General features: G+C 42.3%; 1 protein-coding gene across 11 annotated transcripts in view; it reads right to left on the bottom strand.

Annotated features, from left to right (window-relative positions):
• The window catches only part of CELF2 (CUGBP Elav-like family member 2), a 515,386-nt gene that overhangs the window by 13,803 nt on the left and 473,837 nt on the right, over positions 1–27,746 (bottom strand). For 5 of the 11 annotated variants that reach the window (XM_064502029.1, XM_064501618.1, XM_064501504.1 and 2 more), the window contains 3 exons: positions 26,313–26,447; positions 7,142–7,273; positions 1,566–1,763 (listed from right to left, as the gene is read on the bottom strand). In XM_064502029.1, the coding sequence (XP_064358099.1) occupies positions 1,566–1,763; positions 7,142–7,273; positions 26,313–26,447 (465 nt within the window). The remainder of the gene's footprint in view (positions 1–1,565; positions 1,764–7,141; positions 7,274–26,312; positions 26,448–27,746) is intronic. The other 6 variants (XM_064501690.1, XM_064501914.1, XM_064501556.1 and 3 more) reach the window with 3 other exon arrangements.

The following is a 27,746-nucleotide window of genomic DNA, read 5'->3' as shown; positions in this document are numbered from 1 at the left end:
TTAAGGAATACCTGCTGCAATAGATTGCAAAATTGCCACCTAGAAATTAAATGAAATTTCTTCTTATTGCAAATAAACTACCCTTTCCAGAAGACATTTCTTAAAATGGCAAGCAAAACTTATTAGACAATAGTTTATAGTATATGCATGAGACAGTTCATTGTGCTTCAGTACTGCTTTTCGCTGGTTATCCTCAAACACTCTGGACTGTTCACCAGTCCGTCAGAAACCACGTTAAGAGACAAAACATGGCTGTCAGTATTTAATGATGAAATTTATTCACTTTAACTTTACCAAAAGAAACAAGATAAGACAAAAAAGACTATTCTAAAAGAGACACTGCCAATTCACAATACTAGAAAAATTAAATCTACACTTAATATGAATGTTCATAAACTGAAAAGAATTAAATGGAAGAAAACCAATCTCTCCTTGGCTGAACATCTTACAGTGACACCAAAAATCAGTTTATTTTTGGTGTCAAATAGTCTGTCATTGCTGAGCAAAGTGAGTGAAATAAAGACAAAAGCAGAGCACCAAAATAAGGAGAAAAAATTTTGATTAAAAAATCCTTTCAGTTTAAATAGCCCAAGCTGTTAGCAGTAAATCAGGTAAAGAAGTTAGAGAAAATACACATTTTAACTCCACAGTGTCCTTATATATGTAACAGCCAGCTGGGGGAATGCCAACTTTGTCTTCCTAGGAAACACCACATCCCATAACAGCGCAAGATATTACTTTAAAAGGGGATGAAAATATTTCTCTCGAGGATATTATACTAGGTTTATTTCCAAAGCTTATCCCTGGCAAGAGCAGTAACGACAACAGAGATGCAATCTTAGAAAGCCTGCAATATTCTCCGGTCCTCCTAGAATTGGCTGGAATTTCGGAAGGGAAGATGAGAAAGCCATGAAAGCAGAAACAAAACCCCCCAAATGACGGGGAAATGTGCAGGGAGACCAAAAAACAGAGAGAAGGGGTAACCTCCTTTTCCTAAGCATTTGCAATTAGCATTCATTTATTCTTCGCGGGAACTTCCTGCGGTTTATTTTGCTCCACTGGCGCAGGCAGAGGAGCAATCAATCATTCACTCGCTTCCCCACTAGCCCCACAATTAAGCAATGAACCACTCAAAGCGAGAACGGATCTTGCCATTAACTCACAAACTTGTACCTAATCAGCTTAACTCCACTACGGTGGAAGGCAGAACCCAAAGGCCAGTGCGCGAGAAGGTCGCCCACCGCCTACATCCTACCAAAGGCTGAGTTTCGCTCCCGGCGCCTTTTTACAAGCGGCAGCCGCTTTTAGATGACAAAGATGGGGCAGTAAAATACATCGTGAGGGCAAAAAAGTGAATTAAGTTAGGGGTTACAACAGGAAAGGAGAGATGTTAGGAAAGAAAGATGAGGCCAAGCGTGGTCCTTCACTAAGGACCATCTGCTCCGTGAAGAAAGAAACCCAAGACGCCGCTTTCACTTGGCCGAATGTCTTTTATTGTCCACCGGGGCCATGGGGTGGCCACCCTCGGCCCGAGGGGCTCGACGCTCGGCCCGCAGGACGCTTACCTTCCTTCTGGCTGCCGGCCGCGCTCTGCTGCTGTAGCAAGCTCTGGCTGTACAAGGTGGGCAGCGCGGCGGCCGCGTACTGCTGGATTCCTGAGTAGGCCTGGGTGAGCGCGTCCATGGTGCCGGCCGTGCCGTTCGTCAAGCCGGTGGCGCCGAGTCCGCCGTTCAGGGCCGCCATACCTGAGAGCATTTGAGCAACTTTACAAAAAACCCAACAATAGAGAGAAGAAATTGCACTTGTTCATTAGTGCTTTCCGAAAGTCGCCGCTTCCACGCGACGCCGCCGACGGCCACGCATGCAGGCGAGCACTTCACCGAATGGCACCGAGACACGACTTTGGTGCGAGGGCCACTTGCGCGCAATGGTTGGACAAGCCCATTCGCATGCAGCCTGCTCCTGGCAAGTCCCACAGCTCCCTGCTCTCCAAAATCCTCTTTGCCCACCTTCGTCAGCACCCGGGCTCCTGCCTGCAAGACGCTGAGGGTCCTCAAAACCAGGAGAGCAGATGCCATTTGACCTGCACCCCTGCAAGCAGGGCCACGGGAAAGAGCAGACCCCAGGGAAAAGAGGGCAATGGGCATTTTGGCCAACGTCTTTAGCAAGAGGGCATCACTGCACCATAACAGATTAGCAGCCTATGTGACGTTAGTGGAGAACCGTGATTTACTGCATTAATTGCATTTGGGAACAGCCCTCACTAAAATTATGGGTTTTGCCCCTTAGGTTTGTGGGAGGAAGCTGGGCTGTGATGCCCAGCGCTTCCACCCTCCTGCTCCGGTTAGGCCGGCGAGGGGGGAACAGGCAGCATGTTTGGACCGACCGGCAGCGCTGCCATCCAAACCAGGCGCCTTTCTGCGGAGGAACAAAAGTATTTTGGTTCCAGCAATGTGTTCCTCCTCACTGGAAGCAGAGCCACTTCATTTTTTTATTTAAAGCAATTCTCCCTCCTGATAAATAACAGATTATTTTAACTGGGACGACTGCCAAAGAGGGAATTTCAGACGAGGTTGCTAGCTGTGCATAAAATGGCATCCCTCGCGCATGTAAACGATGTGGCCTGCAAAGGAAGTTTTGCAACGGTTGACAAACTCCTGGGCTACAGCCTCTCTCCGTTGCTTTGATTCCTTAGCACGGCTCCTAAGCGAGCCACATTAAAGCGAAAAATGTTAACACTTGTTTTTTCGGAAACTCCAGAAAATGTGAATTTTCTGTGAACAGTCCCTTCGGCAGTGGAAAGGGTGCCCGACTTCAGATACCACCTTATCACCTGCAGCTCTGACTAATGGCACAGGAGCGATCCCTGCTCAGCAGGTCTGAGAATTAGGCCAGATGTTCTGCACGACTAGCCACACCGTGCTCCCCCATTTTTGGTCGAACAGCTCACAAACAGCTTAAGAGGGCTTCATCAGGCCCCTTAAGGTACTGTAAATAAGTCACTGGAAAAATGGGGCATCCAGAACCACCAGTGACCGCTTAGACATTGGCTATGAAGTGCAGCCTCTATGTTGGTAAAATGATGGGTAAAGAGGTGGCTGGTGGGGCCATATTAAGGAGCCTATCAATATTAAAAAGAAAGAGAGGGATTAATTCCAGAGCAATAATAACAGGTTATACGTAAATTGGAGGAAAATGAGGAAATTTAGCAGAAGACACTTTATAGTGAATTAACAATGAGATCTATTAGACTGGGAAACAATCTTCCTCAAGGAAGTGGCATAAACCTCATCACACAAGTAATTTGGAGACAGAAAGTATACCGCAGGGAATTATCTGGCATTGACAGAGCAGGATAAAGATGCTGACCTACTAGTTTTCTTCCAACTCTCATGCAGATTCGAGAAGCGTATTCCTATGAGTCTCTGATAATCAGGACAATTGCTCAAGTGGCACCTTTCTGGTTCCACCCGAGTCTGTGCCAATTAAGAGGACTGTATGGCATGAATTATACCTTTTGATATTACTATAATTTGTGTGACTAAACACTTGACAGAGATGTGATATTCTTAGCCTTTGCGTAATAAAATGTCTTGCACTTTGAAGATGTCGCCTTCCCCTCCACCCCACTTTACCACATTGCTGTTGCCCGACAGGAGAGAGTGCCTACCACTGCTTTGAACACGAACCTCCATCAGAGCACAGGAGAGCCGTATTCGTGGCATCATGTTTCCAGATTTAAAACAAAACTTGAGAAACCAATATACAGCCCAGGAAGCATCTCATGTCTAAAAGGCCAGGCATTTTGCAAATGAAGATTCAAGCCAATAATGGCGATAATGCAGTAATTCGATACTGAGCCCTACTTTAATCCGTTCTGATGTTTCTGCATTGAGGTTTGTGCTGTTGCTTGCACAGACATGCACACAACACTGCTAAAGGCTCTTGATAAAACGCGTGTGTCTCTCCCTTTATTATAGTGTTGAAATAACCTGATAATAGAGGAAATATTAGGCTAAAATGCTATCTTTTGTGAGTCATCGGCCTATCAGATAAACACGTTTTGTGTCGCTGTGGGTGCTTTCACCTCCAATCAATAGCCCCTACCCGCCAAATGATTTCAGCTCAGCAAAGAGACAGCCCGGGCTCGCCGCTCTGCGTCTGCAGGGGCACTGCCACCGCTGCCACCGTGCACGTGTGGCACCTCTCCCTTCTCAGCAAAACAGTTCTGCGGAAAGGCCCCGGCATTCGCTTTATTCTGCTTTTTTGTACTTTTTATGAAATCTTCAAGGGCCGGCTGCACGTGCACCTCCCTGCTGTCTCTGTATTATCTCTACCAGCACGTCGCAGCCTGATTGAACTCTGGTCCCTTTCTCACTTCCAGGGAATAACTGTCCTATCCGAGGCTCACATCTGTGGCCTTCTAACTTTTTTGAGTTATTCTATATAATACAGAAGTGACAATGCTTAGTAACTGCAAAGGTCTGTCAAAGTGCTTTCCAAGCACTTTTGAATCTGGCACAAACACTTTCAGCTCTGTTTTACAGATGCAAACATGTGGGCAGAAATGCTAAGTGGCTACCTGGGGGTCACATACAAATATTTTGCCATTACTGTCCAATATTCTGAATCCATGGTCTTCTCTCTTAATTGCAAAGAACTTCTTCCTTCTTCTTTATTCATTTTTCCTCATAATTCATCTTTCTTTTTGTTAGTTACATTATTTAAATTTATTTCCCCAAAGGAGATAGTCTAATATTCTGTCATTTAAGGTTTTAGATGCTTCGAGCACAACTGAGAGAAGACTGGCCCACCACAAAATTGTGAATCCCCGAAGGTATGTACAACTGTTGCCTAACCCTTGGAGACAGCTAAACCTACCATCCTCCACTTTCTTTAAGGCCTCCAGGCATCTAAAGTTAGGCTTCTTTCTACAACTAAAAGCACATCACTAAATTCCAGCTTTGCTGCACAGTTGCTTCAGTAACCTTCACGACAAAATTAACGCTGTTATTGGAGTGCTTGTGACCGCAGCGTATGCTGAAACAGCAGACTCTTTGCATATGAGATTTGCCGAATGCAAGGTCCTAGAAAGGTTTGAGTGTAAACAGCTGGATCAGAAATAGTCACTAGGCTCATGTCTGGTGATCAGCACATCATTAAAACAGACGGGGGAAGTTTCTTGTTGTAATTTGGACAATGTTTTGCTATCATTAGCATCACAAGTGCCTGAAATTGATAATCAGTGTCACCCTTTTGAGAGAAACAGGTACCACAACACAGCATATGAGGAAGCAGTTTCCCCGCTTTAGACCTCTCTCACATATGTATATACATATGTATATATATAGCCAGACATACCCACATACATTTTATGTATCTTACATACAAACAGCTATTCTAGGCATATACACTCTCTGTGTCCATAAAAACATCCATGAACAAGATTTGGGACCAAAACCATTGTTGGTACAAGTCCATGGAAATCACCATGGCCTAAAACGAACCAGAATTTGGCACTAGGTTGTGAATACATCACTAATACTTCAAATGGCTCATGCAGATAAGTTTGCACACATCATCTGAAAATACTTGTGAAAATCTGAAATCTTTGCTTGTGACCTAGCAAGAAGTGCTAAAAGGAGTGTAACAGAAAGGTTCCCACAGCAAGTGAAGAGCTCGTGGGTGACTTATTCTTGGTCAGTCTTGATGAAGGGGACGTTATCTTGGAGTGCTCCCAGGTGCTTGAGTGCTTAGTACTTGTGGGAAGGAGTGGCATGCCACACTCTGCTCTTGACACTGTGACCGCTTATAAACCATGGAAAGCATGGTTTATAAAACATGACTGTTTACCAGGGAAAATACATTTAATGATTTCTTACTCATGATGGGGTGTATCACTGAAAGTGCTCACGAGAGTAGATAATTAGCTTTTCTTGCATGCTCTTTTCAGTGGCTTGCTTTAATAATATATAAGCATACGAAAAGAACCTAACATTGGCCATTTGGGGACCTAATATACTTCATTCTCTTAAACTGTTCTTGAGCCATATTTACTATGAGGTTCTTTGTGTGAAAGACACATGTCCTTGCCAGAAGCAAGACCTGTTTTACACAAGGCCCCATGCAATCACTCACCATTGCTACATGGACATCCATTAACCCCCTTCCTTCCCCACTCCCAACAATGACAACCAGAGATCACAGAACAAAAGGACTGAGTGAGCAGCCAAATCACACTGACAAAAAGGACATCATGCAGAGCATCGGAGTGAGCAAGTGATACTGAGGAGGACATCCATTCCTGGGGGTACATTATGATGGCTCATGGACTGGCAATGACCAAGGAGATTCCTTGCATTCCAGAAGGAAATGCAAGGAACAACAGCAGCTAAAAAAAAGGGAGGGGGAAAATGCAGCTGGAAAAATCTCTTCCATTGCAGGCAAAGGTGAAGTCATCATAACAGAAATGGAATAAAACGGATCACTGTTCTTCAGGAAAATCTTGACCAAGGTTAAGAACAAGGAAGAACGTTCTCAGAACTGCCACGATCTACTTAGCTGGAGATGTCAGGGTTTGTTTGGGATGTCATAGGATAGATGCCCGTGCTCTGATATTACAGGTGACTGACCGCACCGTTCTCTCACACTTGCCAATTGAAATCCAAAGAGCTGCCTTTACTTTTAAGGCAGATATGTTGCTCTCAAGTCAATTTGATAATTCCTAAAGGTATTTTTAGAAGGACTGCCTCTGTGGCAAACATGCATCTCTTATCACTGCATTTCGGAGTGTGCTTTGTATGGTGAGGGATATAGCTGTTCTCGGACTCCCCAAATGGAAAAGGAGTCTCTCCTATAACCTAAATAACCAGAATCCCTGGTGACTTTCCTTTTACCTTTCATTTGCCCTGCAAGAAAAGGAGTCTTTTTGCAGGGACCCAAGAGACTTCACTTTGCAGAGCAAGCCATGTGAAACTTAAAAGACTCCAGAACTGCATAAGCACCATGAATGGAACTAGATCAACTTGACCCCCTTATTTTTCCACATAGATTAAAAATAATCACATCTTCACTTTACAATTGATAGTTTTTGTGGCATGAAAGTTGGGGAAGGCTGTCCACCACAGCAATAAATACTCACTGTTTACGGTACCTGCTAGTGCATTAATATTATTCAATCCAACAGTGGCTCCAGCCAATCCTTGGAGAGTACCCAGAGAAGTCAAAGAATTCATGGCTGCACCAGCCGTTGAATTAGCAGTTGATGCAGCCACTAAAAGAGAAAAAACAAAAGGCAAAATTAAGGTCATATTTTGCTTATTATATCTGATCACGAAATAGCTTACAATAATGCTGGATGCAACAATAGGGCTCCCTGCAAGAAAAAAACCCAAGAAAATCAGACCAACCTTGCTCAAGAAATTACTAAAATGATTGTTCGTGGATAGTGCTGATGAGTCTTCAACGCTAAAGATCAGATGACAAAATTTAGCACGGTGCTATTACTTGCAAATGCAGTGCAGAAATGGTAAGTGTGACCTTCGCAAAGGTTTGTCAATCAACCTAGCATCCCATGCTGATCTGCTAACTAAGCTATTGAGATACTGCCATTTCTTCAATACTGCCACTGGAGAAAAAAAAAGCTCAGCACAGCACATTTTGTCGTATAACTGCTTTTTGTTCTGGGCTCAAGTCTGCTAAGTGAAATTTGAATTAAAATTTCTAAGTGAGACACTAGTTTGCCGTTATGGCTGCAGGGCACTGTATGAACACAATTTAAAGCTTTGAAGTTTACAAAAAGAAATATGACTAACGAAATACAAAACATAATTATTATCCATCTGGCCGCAGACTTTCAGTCTATGTTTGGTCTAGTTTGGTTTGGTTTTCATTCTATGTTTTAGTCTCTGTTTTTCAACCTATGCTTGTAACTACTCATGTGGGTTTGCCCCAGAAATGACACATCCCCCAAAACTCTGCCCCAGAGGGGGAGCCGGGATTCAGGTCTTTGTTGCTACTGTGCCAAGGTAGTGCTGAAGATGGATGAGATGAATCCATGAAACTACATGGCTCAGGAAGAGACAGAGCCTCACTCTCTAGCATAGGAAAGTAATGAGGCACCTTTAATCTATCATCTAAGACAGGTTGGATGAACTAGAAATGTGTCTCTCCCACAGAGGGTCTTGAATAACCAGCATAGATTAAATACTTAACTTACAGGTAGCTAAAGTTAGACCAGATGAATCACAGCCATAAAAACTGTGGAAGCAATTAGATTTTTAACTTGCCTCCTGAGCCCTACTTTAGTGCATTGATCACAAGGTCACTTTTTCTTTTCCTTTAAAGAGCTAAATTTTCTTCTGAAAAGTGAACACTTAAAGTCAATATTTCCTTAATGATTTACCAGGTGCATGTAATGTCTACACCATGCTTCTTGCTCCTGTACATTTGTTGGCTGCAAAATGGTTAAGATCCCTTTTACCGTGATGCTTTTTAGGGCTGTCACCATCACACACCACCAAACACACCACGTTATTCAGTGAATCCTGAAGAAAGTGAAGTCTCTACAGGTGGCAGGATCCAGCAAAGAAAGTAGGAGGCAACTTTTTCATACTCTGTGGGCAAACTTCAAAGGTCTAACCCACACGTTAACCCACCTTTACAACCTCAAGACCCACGAGAAGCAAGCCTGAGGCTCTCTCACCAGGCCTTGGAGGCCAATGGACTCTACTGGCATGGGTGTGGGGACATTTCCAGGGTCAACAGCAGCCTGTGAAGCTCTCCTTATCCCCATACTTCCCTAGTATCTGTGATGTTAACTTCAATAATTATTGTAAATGTTGTGGATAGAAGCAGCTTTGATTATTCAATCTTGTGCCACAAAGCAATAATAAGCCAATAATATTGTTGATTAAAAAAAAATCCCCAAACAAGTAAAAAACCCCCTTTTGTCAGATAATGTGGGCACCAACAGAGAAGAGAAAGAAAATAATCAAAGCAAATGAATGCCAGTGAATTCCCTGTGACTAACACCGCTCTGTGTTTCGGTTCATGTTCATTAGCAGATCGCTTAAATGAAACACATAAACCTCAAATCTGAAGGATCTGATTGGTTTTGACTGGGCTGAATTCCATCCAGTTCTGTTTCAGAGGAGTATTACCCTTGCCTCTTGAGGAAACACATATATTTAAGAAATGAGAGAAATGGGGGCTAGGAAACCGTTTGTCTGGAAATTACATTAAAGCTCTTGGGGGAAAATAACTCCTGTGAATGAGAGCCATGCACTCATGGATCGTCACCCCATCTGTTGGAGAAGGCAGAAAAAAAGGATTAAATCCTTCCCTTTTGCACAACCTAGAGTGCATCATGGTGGCTCTTATCATAGTCTCACTGCTCAAACACGTGTTTTGGGGCTGGCCAATATCTGAGGCTAACATCTCTTTTTTTCTGTTATTCTTTTCAACTTTCTCTATTCCAGCAGACCAACACAGAGCAGGTGTGACTCGCCCATTTGAAGCTGCAATGCAGATTATCTAGTTTGCTTAAATAATGACTTGGCATATAATCAACATAAAATACTGCTTGGAGCACTGAGGCACCTCAGAAATCGGCATTTTGTTGTTGCAGCTATTCCTTCCGCTTAGCATCGGTCTGTCTCAGAGATCCACCAGGACAGTGTTTTTTCCTCTTTGGCTTCTTTTCGCTTGGAGGAGAAAGGAAGTGAACAACTGATGTGGTTTGCATTATGTTCTTGAACATGGGGTGAAGAGAAATGAGGGGAGCTCCCTTCTTTAGGGCACTTGTAAGGAATGGATCCAGCTCCTTGCTCTAGATGCGGCTTCCTGAGAGACCCCACGCTAGTTACCTTCCTTCTCTTTGACTGAATCCTGCACATATAAAGTGAAGACGAAGACAGTAATGAGCTAAAATACTATCATAATGGGAGCCATAAGAGGTCCAAGATTTAGAGAGAGTTGACAACTTGTCACAAAATGCTGGATAATGCCAACAGATGAAGCCATGGTACTCCTTGTCCCCCAAAAAGCTTCAGGGGAGATGAAACAAAAGTCAGAGCGCCTTACGAGACATAAGTGGAGGCTTATGCCAGCTGGAAGTTTTTACCTCACACGCTCCCAGAATATGTTGAAATTCATCTAAGGACAAGAACTATACTTCTCCTGTCCTTTGCCCTTTTCTAGTTTCTTTCAACTGAAATGACTGCTTAAAAAAATTGTTACATATACTGAACCAAAGGGAAAAAAGAAAAATCGCATGCCTGGTGGTAACAGTGGATGGCTGCACTACTCATTTGGGGAACCTGTATAACTCTCTCATGTCAGCAAAGCTCCTGGGCTCCACGACTGCTCAGAATAATGGCAAAGGAAGTATAGCTCACTGTCGGAGCAGCGCTATTTTCTATTTATGGCTTTTAGTTGTCCAGATGACAAAAATAGATTGGATACCTACAGAATTTATAAATTGGTTTTTACCAGGTTCCCCTGCCACCAAATAAATTAAAAGAAAACATTTCATGTCTCCCTCCATCCCCCACGCCAGAACACTGCTGCTCTGAATTGAATCACTTCATAGTGGTGCCTAATAAACAGTAGGCATCTGTCTCCGGTTTTCTTGGACAGCTTGATGTGCGGAGCTAAAATGCCACTAGAAACCTCTCTCTTTATGCTACTGGTTCACCAGCATTTGGTGAAACAGTAAGAAAAGATTGAAACACAGAAAAGGCGCAAATGGCTTAGGCTTCTGGAGTCGCTCTGCATGGCACACCTTGTAGCCACAACAGTTAGTTTATTATTTTTCACTCTATACTGGGAATTTTACCCTTACTTCCTGAAAACCTATACACGTCAGCATGTCAATATGTTTCCGGGGTGGCATTAAACACGATAGCTAATACTGAAGCTAGAGGGAAAGATGCAGCCACCTGAAGCTCCAGCTTTGTGAATAGGTACAATCGTCAGAGAAGAACAAAGTTGCTTTTTTACTAGCTGCACTGATCATTTCCCCTGTCCCTCACAATTTTTAAGCCCTGGATAAACATCACTACAGGACAGATAACATTTTGTCTATTCAGAGCAACTTCTTCCTCTGCAGCATCAGCCACTGGAATAAGGGGATAACTTTCTAGAAGACAGACTCTTGCTCAACCAGAGCCCGTTGGCCCTAATGCAAGAGTTACTGGGTGGACTTTTTTGGCCTTTGTTGCAAGGATTCAGACTAGATGCTCACGATATTCCCCTCTGACCCTGAAAATCCATTCATGTTTGCAAATAATATCCCAGCATTGAACAAAGAGATCAGTTTAGACTTGTAAGAGTAAGGAGTTCTCCTGTAACCTCTAGACAAATCTGCTCTGTTTCCTGCAGATGTGCTGCATTTTTGTCACCTGCTGCCTTCTCCATCCAGGACACGTACAGAGACTTCATAGAATGCTTTAACATCTTCAACCATGAAAAGTAAGATGGTTAAAAGTGTTTATTTTTCTATTAGAGACTCTACTCTTTCTTCTTCACTGAGCCTTCTATTACCACAACTAAATTTCTGACTGAATCAGTCTCACAGCCACCTCCTCTTTCTTCCAAACTCCTCAACTTCACTTTAAAAGCCACACACCTTCAAATAATATGAATATTATTAAGAAGTTGTGACAAGAGCTGGAAGGATTTTTATGGCTGGCAGCAGCTGGTATTTTCAACTATTCTCAATCAACACATTTGTTCCTGTGTGTACCAAGTTATAATACCTTTAAGTCAGAGATTTTTTTTAAAGAAACATAAACTAGCAATGAGCCATTTCCCTTTTAATTTCAGCAAGGTTTCAGTACAATTCCTCAAAACTATGCTGACCTAGAAAAACACCCAGTATTAGCTTATAAACTCTTGGCCACTCTGTTGGATGGTTTAAGTCCGTAGTGTCATGATGATTTACATCAGCTGGATTTACATCAGCTGGAAACCTAGATTCAGCATAACAACATCTAGGAAAGGCAATGATGTGGAAATATTTCCTTGGCTTTGCTGTACACACTGTGGATGGGATTAATTTCCCCAATGTTGGCAGCTCATAGTTAGTTTAAGCTAGTTAAGCTAGTCTCGTCTAAGTTATTCTTTTGGGCTGTCTTGGAGGTTAAGAGACCTCCAGTTCAACCAACCTATCTTTAGACTTCTGTCCCAGGGTGGACTGAATTGCCTTCTGGAAGTGCCCCTGTTTCCATTGACTGAGATGGTGAACTCAGAGTAGACCTTTCAGAGAGGAAATGTGAGGTGGGATGGATCCGGCCCTTCCAGTCGGCTGTAAGTTGTGTTATGAACTGGTCAGCTTTAAGTGATGGGTGTGCTTTCAGCCTGTACTCAAAACCAATGCCAAACCATGCAAACTCAGAAGTTTGAACGTAGTCATCTCAGTCAAATCTCAGGCTCTTGGGATTGCCTGATGTGCTGTGCAGTTCTGAGCTAATCCACAGAGGATGTGCACCTTTTTCCAAAGCACATGATTAGAAAAAGCAGCTACACAGCAGGGACTAACACAGCATTACTGTATAGGACATACAAAGTAGGACGGCCTTGCAGAAGAGCATGCAGGATGAGTTAAACTGCTAGGTGGAGCTTAGATACTATCGGTGCCTTTCCCAGTTTTCCAGAAATCTGCCTCAGATTTTTGTGCTACCTTGGACAAAACACTTTCTTCCCACTTGCCTGGCTCGTCTCTAGAAGACCATATCTTGGAGGCACAGATATATTCTTATCATGCATATCTGCGTCCTGTGCCTAACACCAAGGAATCCCCTTGATAGAGCTTCTAGATATAATAAAGAAAGAAACCAAACACCTGTATTTGACTGAAGTACAGCCTTGTCTGCAGTACAGACTTGGGCATATCCTGCCTCCCTCATGTCTCAGGGCCAATTTATAAAATGAAACCTGTTCCCCAGTACGGGAGGCCAACTGGAAGGTCCAGAAAGGTTTTCTGAGCACCTGGAGATGAAACTAAGTACTATGTAAGTGCTCACTGAATTAAAGGACCTATTGAAAATCACACCTGTAATGCTATATAATAGCAGAGAAATGAACTGAAGGATGTAGATCCCTTTATTCCCTTAATTTATTTGGTAAATGTCTGAGTAATAAGGAACTGTAATGACTTCTCAGCAAAGCCATATACCACCGAGAAAGACTCTAGGAATCTCCATACTATATATGTGAACTTGCTGCTATTTTGGGGACGGTGACAGGCTGTGCACTTTTTCCATTCTTCTTCCTTTCATCTTTCCCTATTCCATTCCTCCTCTCCCAACACTGGACCACTGCCAGATAATACTACCCAGGCACACTATGGGTCCTGTACTAAGGCATTAAAAAAAAAATCAGAGAGGCGTTCCAAAGATTTTAGGTGACATTTCTTTTCAGAAACACTACTTTTGTTTTAGGGTAGGACTAAATGAGAGAACAGGCAAAGCAAAAGAAGGGCTGCTTCAGCTCTCTGTCTGCATGGAGGGTTGCTGCGGCACATTCACCACTTCTTCCATGTGAAATGAGGCGCCAACACCTTTGGATCAGAACCAACTTTCTGGTGCCGCGGGGTTTCAGGGCAGCTCTGAGACTCGCTGAAGTTGCATTAAGGATTCTCCTTGCCAAAGGGAAGTTCACCTGGATGCCACAGATCTGCCGTGACACTTCCCTTATCTCAACGCGAGAGAGGCGGCCAAATCAGGCCTGGTTCCCCGACTACTGCTTATCTGCTTTCTTGTCACATCCTGCTTAGTCCCTTATAGAGGATGTGCATACGATAAAAACCAAACTGTCCTGCTCAGGTGTAAAACACAATGCTGTTCTTTCTTGTTGTTTTACTTACTGGAGAGTTAAAATAAGTCAGGGCTAAAAGTACGTATTTTGCTCTATGTGTGACAATATAGTGGTGTGCCATGGATCAATAGCACCCCATAATTTGAGGATTGGCACTTCTATCATTCTAAGCATGAGACGTTTTGGGTAAAAACATTCTTTGTTTTTGGAGAGACTTCACTGTCAAATCTTCACTGGTTGCCTCTGAGTCCTGAATCCTCTTCCTTGCACTGAATTTGAGTGTAACCATATTTCTGATTTTCTGCTGCCTTCCTTAGCTCACTAACTGCAAGGATGGACAGAACGAATCTGCCTTAACCTGCTCGTGAGTGAAGGGTGGCCATGCAGAGGGACTCAGGCACAACTGGCCCACAGGAACCTTATGGGATTTAACAAGGACAGACGCAGTCCTGCACCTGTGAAGGAAGGATCCAGGAGGCAGGTTGTTCACAATTCAAACAAGAGAGGATATAAGGAAAAAACTTTTTCACCACGAGGACAGCTAAGCAGTGGAACAGATTGACCAAACTCTGTCCTTGGAAGTTTTCAAGACCCACCTGGATCAAGCCCTCAGCAACCCTGTCTGATCTCACAGCTGACCCTGCTTCAAGCCGGAGGTTGGACTAGAGACCTCCTGAGGGACCTTCCAACTTGGATTATCCTATGATCCTATGAAAAATAGAGCAATGCAGCAGACGAGTAGAAAAAGTGAGGCAACAGTGAGGCAGAATGAAGAAAGAAAGCTGAAGAATGAGTATGAGTTGACAGAAAACTGAACAGGCAGCATGAAAATCTGGATTCTGTGCTCAGGTCTGCTTACAGGAATAGCAGGTGAGACTGAAAATGCCACTAAACTCTTGGCTGTGCTTGTAATTCTAGTCTGTCACAGCTATCTTGTGTGTAAACTTTCCATGGCTAGGTCTACATCTAGAATGATAGCTGATGGAATCACAGAATGAGGTTCAGACCTTGGATGATTCCTTTAGGTTTTACTGGAAGAGAAAATAAAACTGTAGTAGAAGAATATAAAGAAATGTAGGAAAAAAGCATAAATGCAGTAAGAAAAGAAAATGAAAATCATTTTAATACTTCTAACATCTCCCCAGTCAGTGACATGGAAAAGAGAAATGATAAGAGTTGGGGACAAAGGGAACATTAAACCCAAAGAAAAATCTCTAATTTTAGCAAGTTGAATTTAACATCATTTGTTTACTACCAAAAATCTCTTGGGTAAACAGACTATTCCTTTGTCCCTTCGTTAGTACAAGAGGGATAATAAAGCCAAAAGAGAACACCGGATTTAAGGATAATCAGATTAGGGCTGTGTTCTCTGTTTCGATTCTAATATTTAGTTGCAAAGCCCAATGATGTTTGCAACGATGTCTTGCAAACTGTATCTAAACAAGATGAACATCTGCTAGCCTGAGTGAAAGATTAAGGATCCTGGCCAGAGTCTAGCTGTGTTGGACAGGGTCTGTGCAAAGATTCCACATTTGCTCAGATCTTCAACATCCTACTTTGGTCGCAGAACCTTCTTAATGAGAGACAAATGGCCCTCAAGAGTAGGCAGTTTCTTATGTAATGGGGAATCTGGACCACTGGTCTATTGTTATACAGGATTTTGGCCAGATCTGATCTTACGTGTTCAAGGTCAACCTATTAAAGTTTTGTCTCTACATCTCCCTAACAACAGCTGGTTGTTTTCAAGAGTTAGAGGCCAAGAACTTCACTCCTAACACACGAGCTAAGTGTCTCCGATGGAAAAGAGCAGTGACTCAAGTATATGATGATGGAGCTTATGAAACAAAAATTATAAACATGGGCGTGGGGGAGAAGTGGGTAAGTCAATCACACCGCCCATGTGACACCGCTCTCAGGGATTTGCAGTTGCATTTCTGGCTGAAACGAGCACACTCGACGGGTGCTGACTGCATAAGGAACATTTTAGAGGGGAAGAATAATTAAGCGATGACAGAGGCATCATCATTATTAGATAATCACAACCCAGGGGCATTAATGAACGCTGAGTGTCTCTAATCCCATGGGGTCTAATTATTCTGTGATAATAACCACACCTCCAAGTTTTAATTTATTCTCGTGAAGGATCTTGGGGGAGGGGGGAAAAGGGGGGCATTTTAATATTTTTGCCGAAAGAAGATGCGGTTGGCCTTTCAAAAGGGCTCATCAGTATTCTAATCTAACGAACAAATGTGTGTGATTGGCATTAAGCTGTCTGCCCTTTATGGTGATCTCCAGCCAATCTGGGTATTCACCCCTATTCAAACTGGTGGTGCCACGGTCGCGACCATAGCGCAGCACCGCAGCAGGCAAGTTCTTGGGGCACTTTTTGGCAAAAGGGAGGTGGATTTTCGTGGGCTGGGGAGGTTAATTCCCCATAAGGTCTTCTAATAAACACATTGCCAACAGCCTGGAGAGGGAAGGAAAAACTCGCTCATTTACTGGTATCTCTGAAGTGCTGTCTGACATGTCAGAGAGGAAGGTTTTAGTAAGTTTAAGTGCTCTGCTTGTGCTCGGATAGAATAAAATAAAAGTGACAGGCACACTCCAGGGAAAGAGAACCGAAAAGCAAGAGAGCAAGAAAGAGTCAGGGGGAAAAGAGAATGACAATATAGAAAGACATATCCTAATACCACAGCCCTTCCCAAACAAGTCAGCGTCCCTCTCTTTCTTCATTACTCACAGACGAATGATTCCTATGAAAGATTATCCACCTCTTCTCAGGGAACAGGGAAAGAGAAGCACCAGGACAGGCCACCCTGCGGGAAATGAGGAAGGGAGGACAGCAGCCTCGCAGCCTCCGATCTCATCCGTGTGTCTGTGCATGCACGTGCAAATGAGAGATGCATCGGGACGGAGAGAAAGAGAAGAGTCTTTCCCCACGGTTATCCTTTGGGCTAAGCTGGCTTTCTGAAAACTGCTTTGTGTTTCTCAAAGTCCTATGACTACATGCTCTTGTAAAAGAAAAAGGAAGCACAGAGAGGTGGAAAAGTTCATTCACATTATTCACAAAGACAGAAGGAGCAATCAGGTATCCAGAGCCAAGGCTTTCAGGAACCAGAGACTGAACTTGGACTCCTAAATCCATACTCCTCAGCAGCATGTGGGTCTTTGGGAGCTAGGGAAGCTCTGTGAGCTTGGGACAATTGAAAATCAGAGTCACTTACATTACAGTGTAACTTTAGGTTTCCAATTGTCTTTAAATTACAGTGTATGCACCAAAGACCTTCTACAGCTCTAAAAAGGAGGAGGAGAAAACAGAGCATATGGCAGAAATACCTATCAGCTGGCTATTTTTGTAGTCTTCTTCTATTTTTCTGTTCCATAAGTTTCCATCAAACCCATTTATCTAATGGAAGCCCATTATTTTAGTGAACAAGGGTTTGTTAGACTTGTGAACACCTTTGTGAATTTATTGTCTTTCAGGGCATGTTTTCCTGCAAGATTATGGTGATGGAAGTAGAACAAAAATAAACAGTTATATTTTGGGCCAGTTCCACTGTTACTTCTGTTTTGTTTCAAAAGCATTGCTCAGTGAAGACCATCTACCTCTCCTGTAAACTACAAATCATATGTTCTCTTTCAGCCCTTTATCTGCCACATATTATACATGCTCTACAACAGACAACAGCGATAAACCTCTCTTGGTTTTGGGTGGGAAGTACTTTAAAAAGAGCTGGGGGAAGGGAGTAACAGGGCACGGTGTGCTGGCTGGGATAAAACTTCATTGGTGTCCATTAGATAATTCCACCTGTAAGTTCTCAGCCAAACCCCACCAAACCCAAACCCCACACTATGCAGAAAATGAGTAATTACTGGGTATCTATGATTCTGTTTTGCTTAGTGGGTCCAAGGGCACTGGCTTATGTTCATTAAAGAGCCAGTGAGCTTCCATCAAAACCAGATCTTTAGTGTTTCTACACAGAACTATGTTTACTCTCATGTTTATTAACACTATCTCACGCTATTTGCACTCAGCAATTGCTCGGGTGCCCATGCCCCGATGCTGCAATGACCTCCACGTGGAGACATTTCAGCATACAACCCCTTTTAAATCACTTGCCAAAGAATTTGTGATGGAGAATCAAAAAGGCTCCACTTGAGCCCAGGATCTTCCGCCTGGAGTACGGGTTTTTCACACCGCCTCCTGTGCACCTGCAACATTTGATATGCTTTCATCACCAAGTAATAGTAAACAACAAGCAGAAGTATCTCTTGATAAAAAAAGTGTTAGTGCCTGGAGAGTGTGGGCCTAGAATTTAAGGTAAGCAATGCTTTGGTCACAAGAATGATAATCACATACATATATGGCAATGCAAATTGTAGTAAAGAGGAGAGGATGGCTGATTCTTCTTCAGTTCCAGCTCTCTAATGCACCTAAGATCAGGTAAACTGCCCTCAGGAGGTGCTTGTCTCTCCACTGCTACCAAAGGAAACTAAAGTACTTTTTTTAGGTCAGATACTTAAATTTTAGATGGCTAAAACCAGGAGTCCTAGCCATGGTGTCTTACAACAGAGAGGAGGTAAACCATACACCGAAAATTTGAGAATCCTAGGCAAAGGACTCAGGAGTCCAGAAAGTGCACGAAGAATAATTTCCGAGGAGGACTGGGTTTTTAGCGGGACGTGCAGGCATAGCCTCCCGGCAATAGCACACCACGACAGGCAGTCATTCACCTCTGCAAGCAACGGACCTCAGAGATGATCTGGGTTCATGTAAAAGAACTCACCCCTGCCCTGCGTAGCCCATTTGCAAAGTCACCTATCAGTTCAATGTGCCAGCGCTTCCTCTGATTCATATTGCACATTTGTGTTCCACAGACAACGGCTTATTTTATTCGTTTTTCAAACCCATGTGGTTGCTGGAGCTAGTTTGGCTGATGCGGAAAATAAAGCAGTGGACCCATATCGAATCCACTAGACCTTTTCTGACAATCCTGCAACAATTAGGCTAAAGGCATTTGCAAACACTAATTCCCGTTATATTCCACAGTTTATCTTGCCTCGGGAAAACAGACCGCAAGCACCCATGGACACATGCAGAATTCAGTGCAACGACAGAGCAGCACTGGCAGTAGTAAACTTCAAATATTTGGAAACTCCTTCCAGTGCACGAGTTTTACTGAGATTTAGATTATCTCCTGACTATTAAGAACTCCAGCATTTTCTTGGTCTGGACTTCGGGCAAGATATATAGCATATAAACTCACATATCTACCTGTGCAGCCAAGCTGAGAGTATCATGTTTCTTTAGAAGAAAACAGCCTTGAATGAGCTTGAAATAGAGGTACTGACAGAAAGAAAAAAACCCAGCCTTTTTAAAATCTGAATTTTTAGTGGCTTGAAATTTCAGATTAAGAGTGGAATAGAGAGATACTTTCAAAATATAATGTATTACAAAGGGTTATTTGTATACTGCAAGCAAAGTAAATCCTGAAATGTGCTAAGGCGATGGATTTAATACTTTAGGAAGATGATAATGTACTAATGTTTAAAAAACAAACATGTCTCCTGTTGAATTAGATCCTTCTAATCCATGGTTTAGTACTGCACATTGTTTCCTACAAGAAACCCAAAGAATTAACTAGCACAATGCTCCCCTGGAAAATATGCACATGTTTCTGTCCTTTGGCATGCAACTTTGGTATTTATGCAGCTCTAAGGAAACAGACAGAGATCTTTCTGTGTCAAAACCTCAGAAATTGTTAATTTTTATTCTAAGAGGGAAGCGGATTTTGCAAAAAGCCTCTTCCTGCAGTGGTTGGGCAGTCTTGCACTTCACTGACAGGTTCTGCCCGGTCCAAAACCTGCCTTTTAGCAACCAACTCCCCCCAAGACCCTTCTGGCTGAATTAATACACCTTTGCTCAGAGAAACCTGTTTGCTAGGAGAATGGAGAAAGACCTGTTACATTTTAAGGGACAAAACCGCAAACAGGTCTTTGCAGTATTGATGTCTGCTCCATCCCCATCCTTCAGGTTGTCACCGTGACTATGGTTTTCCAAAGGAGGAGACCAGGCAGTGATCCCTCCTTTCCTGGGAGGAAGCAGGAGGAATTCATCACCCAGCACCTCTCTTATTGCTGTGCCGAGGCGCTGGGAGATTCTCAGCTGCAGTTCATCCTTTTTCCCATCTTTTTGCATTTAAGATGTTTTGAAGCATTATTAAAAATATTAAACATAGGTCAAAGATTCATGCAGAGGTCTCTAGTCTTGGCTCCCAAATGTGTGTTTGGATGCCCACTGCAGGGTGGCCTAATTATCAGTTGGGCTCAGCAGCAATAAATCTCTCCAAGAAGTAGCACAATCTCTGGGCACTAAGAGCAGGGAAAACCAATCCACTTATTTCAGGGCCTAACCAGGTACTAAGAAACTAGGATCAGCCCAGCTGAAACACAGCAGTTGAGTAAAATACACACAGCAATCCCCTTGAACCACATAAGGAAATGGCCTTGCTTCTGGCAGGCACTGGGCAGTGGGCATGCTAAAGCATAATTTTGTCCCACAGCTTCCTTATCAACAGCTACTTTTTAGGAAAATTGGTGCTGAGATCCAGGTTAAGACTTTGGACTGCTCTGTGCTCAAAGCACCAAGACAATGGCTCTTATAATGCAGCTAGATTTAGATAGAAAATTGAGAATCATACACTTGAGTTTTTTAAACATCCACCCCCCTTGAGGCATCTGTACTGTAAAAAAGAAATGTAAAAAACCTCCCCAAACTCTATCTGAGATATGCTTTATATTGATCAGATTTATTTTTCTCCTAAAAACAATGAACATTATGCTAGGGAAGATTCCCATTCTATCATACTGCAAAATTAATAAGGTTTATTTTTAATAGTTTATTTTACAATAATGGAACTTCCTGTGTTAGTTCTACACAAAAAGGTACGAAAATAATCAATCTGTACTGCGACATTTGTACTGTACGGAGTGACATTCTGCATTTTCCACTGCTCTGTTCCAACATGAAACATCCACCGCAATTCATTCTTCAGCAAACTGTCAGACCTTCCTATACACCTACTGGCAGGGTTATTTTTGGATCATCCTGGAAGCAAATCACAGATATCTCAGTGGGTGTATTGGCCTCTAACAAAATGTCACGGTGGCAGACTTGCACTGCTGATTGGAGAAAACGTATTGTACTGAACTGAACAAAAAGCGAATCTTCTAAGAATGATTATTTGAGCATTCTTTGCTGCTTCTCGGCTGAAACGTCTTGTATATTCTATAAAATACCTAACATTTTGACAATTGTGCTCACAACATGAATGCCTTCAACTAACAAAGACAATCTTTCTGCTACATTAGTGGGTAGACAAAATAATGAACCGTGGACACTAACTGTATTTCACTGCTTTACAGGACAGGCAGGGGCTGCAATCAGTATGCTTCCTTTCTAATCTCCCTTTTTCAGATCATTATAAACTTGACAGACTTTCTTCTTTGGGGTTGTTCTCCTTCAATGTCAGCATCTGTCTGAAATGAATATTTTAAAACTTTTTTGCTTAGGAGAACTTTTTTTTTTAACGTACGAGTAAATGGTTGAGTTCTGGTATAATATGGTTAAACCTGGGCTTGATTTGAAGAGGCTGTTTAAGAAAAAAAGTCTTACATTTTACACTGACAGTATTTTTTGATGAAAGATTTTCTCTTAGGTTTATACAGCAGATAAACCTGAAAAGCTTTGTTACCGAAGCATGAATAGCTAGCTCAGCTGTGTGAATAAATAATAGTTTAGAGAATCAAATAATCATGAAAATGTCATGAAAAAAAAAATCAAGGCTCGTAAGTCTGAAAGTGAATTAGCTTCTGGTTTAGCAACTCTATCCCCCCACAGCTCAGAAGAAAGTTATACTGAGTGTGTTTGTGCAGATAAATTTGGATGTATAATTAGATGTCTCGTCTCTGGATTTGCACATAGAAGAGCTTTCTGACCGGCTACTGAAAAAACATTTAATGCATGAATTTTAAGAAATAAATTGCAACAGGGGTGCAGGGAGGCTGTGCAAGCTCCATCCTTGGTGATATTCAAAATTTGCATGGACATGGCCGTCACCGACCTAGGCTCTAGCTGGTCCTGCTTTGAGCGGGAGGCTGGGGTGGACCCTCCGGAAGTGCCCTCCCACCTACGCGACTGGGTGACTCTCATGTTATGGCATTAAGCAATTAAATTTGTGCAGTGATGCAAAAGGGCAAGATGATGAATTAAGTTGGTATCTGAGCCCCAGCTTTCATGTTTTTCCTGTTTAGAGGACAAAATATGTTTGTTTAATATCAGCTTCTAAAAAGATCAGGAGCTTGGATAGCAATTCCACCAGGAAATCTTCACAGTGCTGTATCGACCTTGTAGCACCCACGCAAGTCAGAGTAAACGTTATTATCCTGGGGAAAATTAGGGTAGTGGGTCAACAGAGGCATGTTAAATGCCACCCAGCATTAGAGGCAGATGCTCTGAGCTCATGTGCCCTCCCTCATGTCCACCTCCAGGGCTCACCACCACTCTCTGAATTAGGGGCAAATCACTGCAGCTCTGGAGCGGCAGCTCTGGGAAGGCTCTTCCCTTGTCGATCCATTTACAGGACACGGCAAGGATATGCTCTGGAGGAGAGTGGAAAGTCCCCGTCACTCGGATGAGGTGCATCTTGCTGAATTAAGAAATCTATGGTGTCGAGCTCTACACCTGAGGTGGTCACCCCAAATTCCCTTTGGAGTTAATGGGAAGTTCAGACTTCCAAGGCTCAGCCAAAAGGGAACCTGGACAAACTAGCTCGGATAACGGCCATGGCCACCTGTAGTCAGGTAAAATCTACCCCTAGCCCAAATTCTTATGTTATTAAGTGTTACAGTTCCATGCCTTTAAAACAGGAAAGTATTTATTCCAAGTGAAATGAAAAGAAATTGAAGAATTAATTAACTAAATAGAGGAGATTAAAGTAAATAAAGGAAACAATTATCATATCAAAATAAAAGACAAGAAAGATGATTAAATGAGTCTTCAAAAGACCCATGAGAAACTCATGAAAGACATAATATGCATTTACCTGGTTTTTATTCTTTCATGATTTCATTTTCATTTTTATTCACTACCATCTGATAATTGCAAGAAACAGTTACTTTAACCATGGGCAATTTAAACCATTTTAATTTTTTTTCTAGGGCCGAGAGACAAAAGAACCTATTTATTGCCTGAGGGGATTTTTACTAAAATGAAAGCTTAATCTTTCATGTTTTTTTAAGCAAAGGCTTTTAAAAAATCATTTCTAACAATGCTGTAGGGAGAGACTTCCATGGGTATGCAAAATTGAAATTATAAATTTACAATTATAAAAAAATTAATAGTTTGGGGGATTGCTTTCTCTCTTTTCTTTCTGAATGAACACTGTTTCAAGCTTAAGAGAAAGTATTTGGTACATGGAGGAGAATGACTGTCCTTAGACTCTCCCGCAGTCAAAGCTATTTAGTAAGTACACAGCATATGTGAGAGAAAGATCATTAGGGTTTAATTTGTTTGGAAATAAGTGACTGTATGAGCCTCGAAGAAGGAGTTTCATACAAATTCAACAACGACTATTAGCTGTGGAAAATTCTCTTCGTCCCTTTGAACATTTTGCAATTGGAGGCCAGTAGAAAAACCTGACATCCTCAAATGTCAGGCACCATTTTGGCTTGTTCTCACCTCCTGGCCTGTTTTTCTGTGCTGCTGATGCATCAAAGCTGCTCTGAGCACCATCCCCTCTTAAATAATTTGATGTATTCAGGGTCACTAAGTCACAGCTATGCAAAATTAAGCTACAAGATGAATTTTAACTGAAACAATCACAAGTTGAGGCTCTTATGCCACATGTCTACAAAGAACAACACCAGAGTTTTTAGCCAAAGGCTGACTCCAACTTTAAGCGAGATATAGTTATATAGGGGTAAAAACATGGGTATGAATTATTTGATGGGCTGCCATGGGTTAAGGCATATTAAAAGCACACATTTATGCCTAGCTCTGTTCAGTGCAGTATTTTGGCTTTAACAGGGTCAAGCAAATGATTAACATTAAGCATGTACCTTTGCACTCTCCTAAATTTGGGCAGCTTTCTGCACCGAGAAAAATTAATTTAATGCATTATCTGGAGAGTCACAAACATTTCTTCCTGGGCTTAGTGCAGGCTTTGAAATCAGACAAAATAATTTACACTTATGAAACACAACAAACTGGAGTGTTCTATTAAAAGAAAATTACACCAAAAAAAAATACCCTCAAGGCCTCCAAGTATCCACACGTTGAAAGGCAGATTTAAATGTTTTCTGCCAACACATTTCAAGTCTTAATGGAAATACTTTGAGCTACTATGAAAAGCTTTATCAAACTAAATTCATTTTCCATAGAGCAGAGAAGAATCATTGAAGATATTATTCAGGTTTACAAAATATTTAATAGGGTGGAGAATGTGGAACCTGATAAGAAAGGTTAAACTGAAGGACATTTTAACACGGATTGGTTTTAGGTTGGTTGTGGAACACAAATAGGTTAATGAACCTATTAAATATAGGCTTTCTCTTTGCCACACCAAGCTGGCTAACATTAAAAATGTTTGCACTTGGCTACTAACTCTCTGTAAGATTTTCAAAGGCAATACTCATTCTGAATGCACCATTTTAAATGCTAAACATCCAGGATTTTTTGAAAATAATGCATCTCCTGTGTGTCAGCCAAAATGATTAATCTCTTTGGAAAAACCTTGGTGTTTGCTCTGAGACACCATCCTGGGCACCTGCAGGCTGTAGTTATCCCAGAGAAGCAGCTGCCCAGCCCCGTCGAAGCATCTCTCTAAGCATGTGCTTCTCCACACTCAGACACCTGCTCAAACCACGCATCTTCCCAAGCAGGCATGTTAAAAGACAGCAAGCCAGCCAGGATGGATAAGGAGATTGTGGAGGTGGAGAAGAAGAGAAAATGTGGACCTTGAGTATGCATGCTACCAGTGTGCTAGCAAGGCAAGACAAAAAGCACGCCAAAAACGTGCTGTGCTCGACGTGCTGGTGCTCCTTTGCTCCAGGAGAGTGGTTACAGGACAGGTTCATCTCCATCCATCCTGAGAAGACTTGTCATGTGGCTCAAGACATGCTGAGCATGCTCTGGGAGGACAGGCTACCCAGCCATTTAACAAAAGAGAGAGCTCAAGTGTAAAGAAAATGGGCAAAACAAAATTATTTTCACTCAAGCTGCTTCCGAGAGCTGTTGAGATGGAATATAATTTTTAGGCCAACAGGAGGCCCACAACAAAACCAGGAAAATGCTGCCCAAGCTTAGTATTTAGCCAGGCTGCCTTCCATTTAATCTCTCCCCCAAACACACAATGAATGTGTGATACGACAGAAAGCGTTGGCCAGCTTTAACACCCGGCACTACATTCGGTCCCAGTTCTATTGTGCACTGAAGACTGTCTTCCTTACTGATGAGCTCAAACCACCTGCCATGAATTACTTTTTCATGGGGAATAAATACACACTTAAACAAGATTAAACGCAAATGTTCTTTAGTGGTGTCTAAAATAATACGAATGTTTTTTAGAACAGCAATAAACACACTTCACGATGCAAATAATTACACCCTGCAGCCTTTATCTAAAGATAAGTGACTGGATTCTTGACTCAGCTACATCACTGTAAATCCGGAGTAACGACACTGAATTTCTCAATTTCTCCCTCCACTGATTCTGGAGATGAAGAAGTGTTATTTTGCTCTGGATTTGCCCTGGTCTGAATGGCGAGGGTTTTGCAGACATGGGGCACACATGGCTGAAAGTCTCCACTGTAGTAATGGAGGGACCACAGTCTCTGTCCTCATTCCCCCCAAAATGTGTCCTCAGTTTAGGGTAAAGAAGCCAGAATCTGGCTGTACTTTCCTCATGCGTCTGATAGCACTTCCAAAACTGATTCTTAGTTATCCCTAGAAGAAAGCTCTACCGAGGCCACAGCAAGGAAAAGAGAAGGAAAAAAACCAGAGGACTGCACAGAAACTCAAGATGGGTGAAGGCAATATGTGCATGAAATGCTGGGAATCAGCGATCAGTATCTCAAGGATTAAAAAGAACCAACTCAGTTGATCTTTCTCTAGGATGAGAAGGATTTGTTCGTGTTCAGAATCCTCTCTGAAAAGCTAAATTTAGCTCAAGTGCAATTTTCTTGTGAGATTCTGCAAGATGGGTTTGTTAGGCTGAAATGAATCTGGAAAGGTGAACGTGCCCATATTGGACCACTTGAAAAAACAGCTTGTTGCTTTCTTAAAAATAACAACAAAAGTGCATTCGGCTATTAAAAGGGTCTCCAGAATTTATAAGAGCACAGAGCTTAGGCACAACATGGAATCACGGTTTTGACTACGTTCCTCCCATTTTATTCTCATTGTTGTATTTTGAAAGAAAGCGCTCCGCTCTTACCGGGACTTGTGAGGGCTCCCAGAGCACCGGTCGTTGTGGAGAGAGGATTTGCATTGGTGGTGGTAGCTGAGGTTTGGGCGGCGGCTGCTGCAGCTGCTAAAGTTGCCAAATTCTGTAATTGTAAAGCGTTCATGCCTGCGTGGAGAAGCAACAGGGTTAGTTAAGAGATGCCATTTTTTTTTAAAAAGCAAACTATTTTCAACAGACACAGAGCTTTGAAAGTAGCTTGCCAAGAGACTCAATTCTTCTTTTCACCCTCAAGTCCTCTATAATCTGGGTACCACCTCTTACAGCCCCCAGATAGCATCTCTCACCTCTCCACCTTGGAAGCGAGAGGATGTGGGAAAGGCACTGGCCTCCAGCTCAGGAAAATTAAATTTTGTTTGTGCCTCTTCTACAGAGGAACTGTAGAATTAAAAGTCATTTAAACTCTGCGTGAAGCACAGGCGCAATACTATTTCCTGACACAACAGGGGGTGTAAAGAAGATAACTAACATTTAAAACACATTCAAGATAGGGTCATATAATTTGGATGAATATTAATCGTTTCCCGTGTCTCCTCTGAATGTCTCTGCTAATACTACACTGCACAGTAGCCAATAGTTGCAATGATTTCTCTTTCGATGGTTCCTTTCTAAAAACACATACAAACTAAGAGCATCAAATTAATATCAGACTGATCATTGAGCAGCCATCATTGAACTGGGAGCTTTCAGGCCAAAAGCTCTGGCTTGTGATATTTAGTATACTCAGCCATCTGTTATTTTAGAAGACATGGGGGAGGTATAACTCCATTTCAAAAGGGGACCTTCAAGAAATGCATTCATTTACATAGCAAAGGTTTTAATTTAGAGGGCAAGCAAAAAAGAGGACAAACAATAAATAGAATTTATGTGAAATGGAAAAAAGATGATTAAACAACAGCAAATGGCATTCATTTGACTTAAATCAGGTAAAATCAGGTGTTCAAAAGTATCTACTTTTCTCCTTTGACTGCACAAAGTACTTAGGCATTTACTCTGACGAGGAGTGCTCCAGTAAGAGACTAAAATGCAGATACAAGTTAGGTGCTTAAGTTAACCAGACTGGGCCCTTCTCAGGATGCTCTGAAGAGGATTCAGCTGTCCAAAGCGGGGATCACCCCTGTGGGAGTCTACACATAAGAGAGATCATTTGGATGGTAGTATGAGTTCACCATGTTGGCTTGGACATGTGAGGGACATCTGTGCTTGCAGTTTGAGCCCTCGATGAAATCAGGGCATTGACTAAACAAAGAAATATAAAATATCAAAACAATTTCACAGTGTTTTTGTAGCCCTGATAATCTAAATGTATACAAAATGTTAGTTTGTAGGAAGGGTAATACCTTTTTAAGACCAAGTGATAGAGCTGGAAAGACTACACGAGCTTTGGGGCACACCCATAGAAAAGTT

Source organism: Dromaius novaehollandiae, chromosome 1 (genome assembly GCF_036370855.1).
Source record: "Dromaius novaehollandiae isolate bDroNov1 chromosome 1, bDroNov1.hap1, whole genome shotgun sequence".
NCBI classification, from domain to species: Eukaryota; Metazoa; Chordata; class Aves; order Casuariiformes; family Dromaiidae; genus Dromaius; species Dromaius novaehollandiae.
Note: the sequence above shows the minus strand (reverse complement) of the source record. Positions and strands in the feature narration are given on the sequence as shown.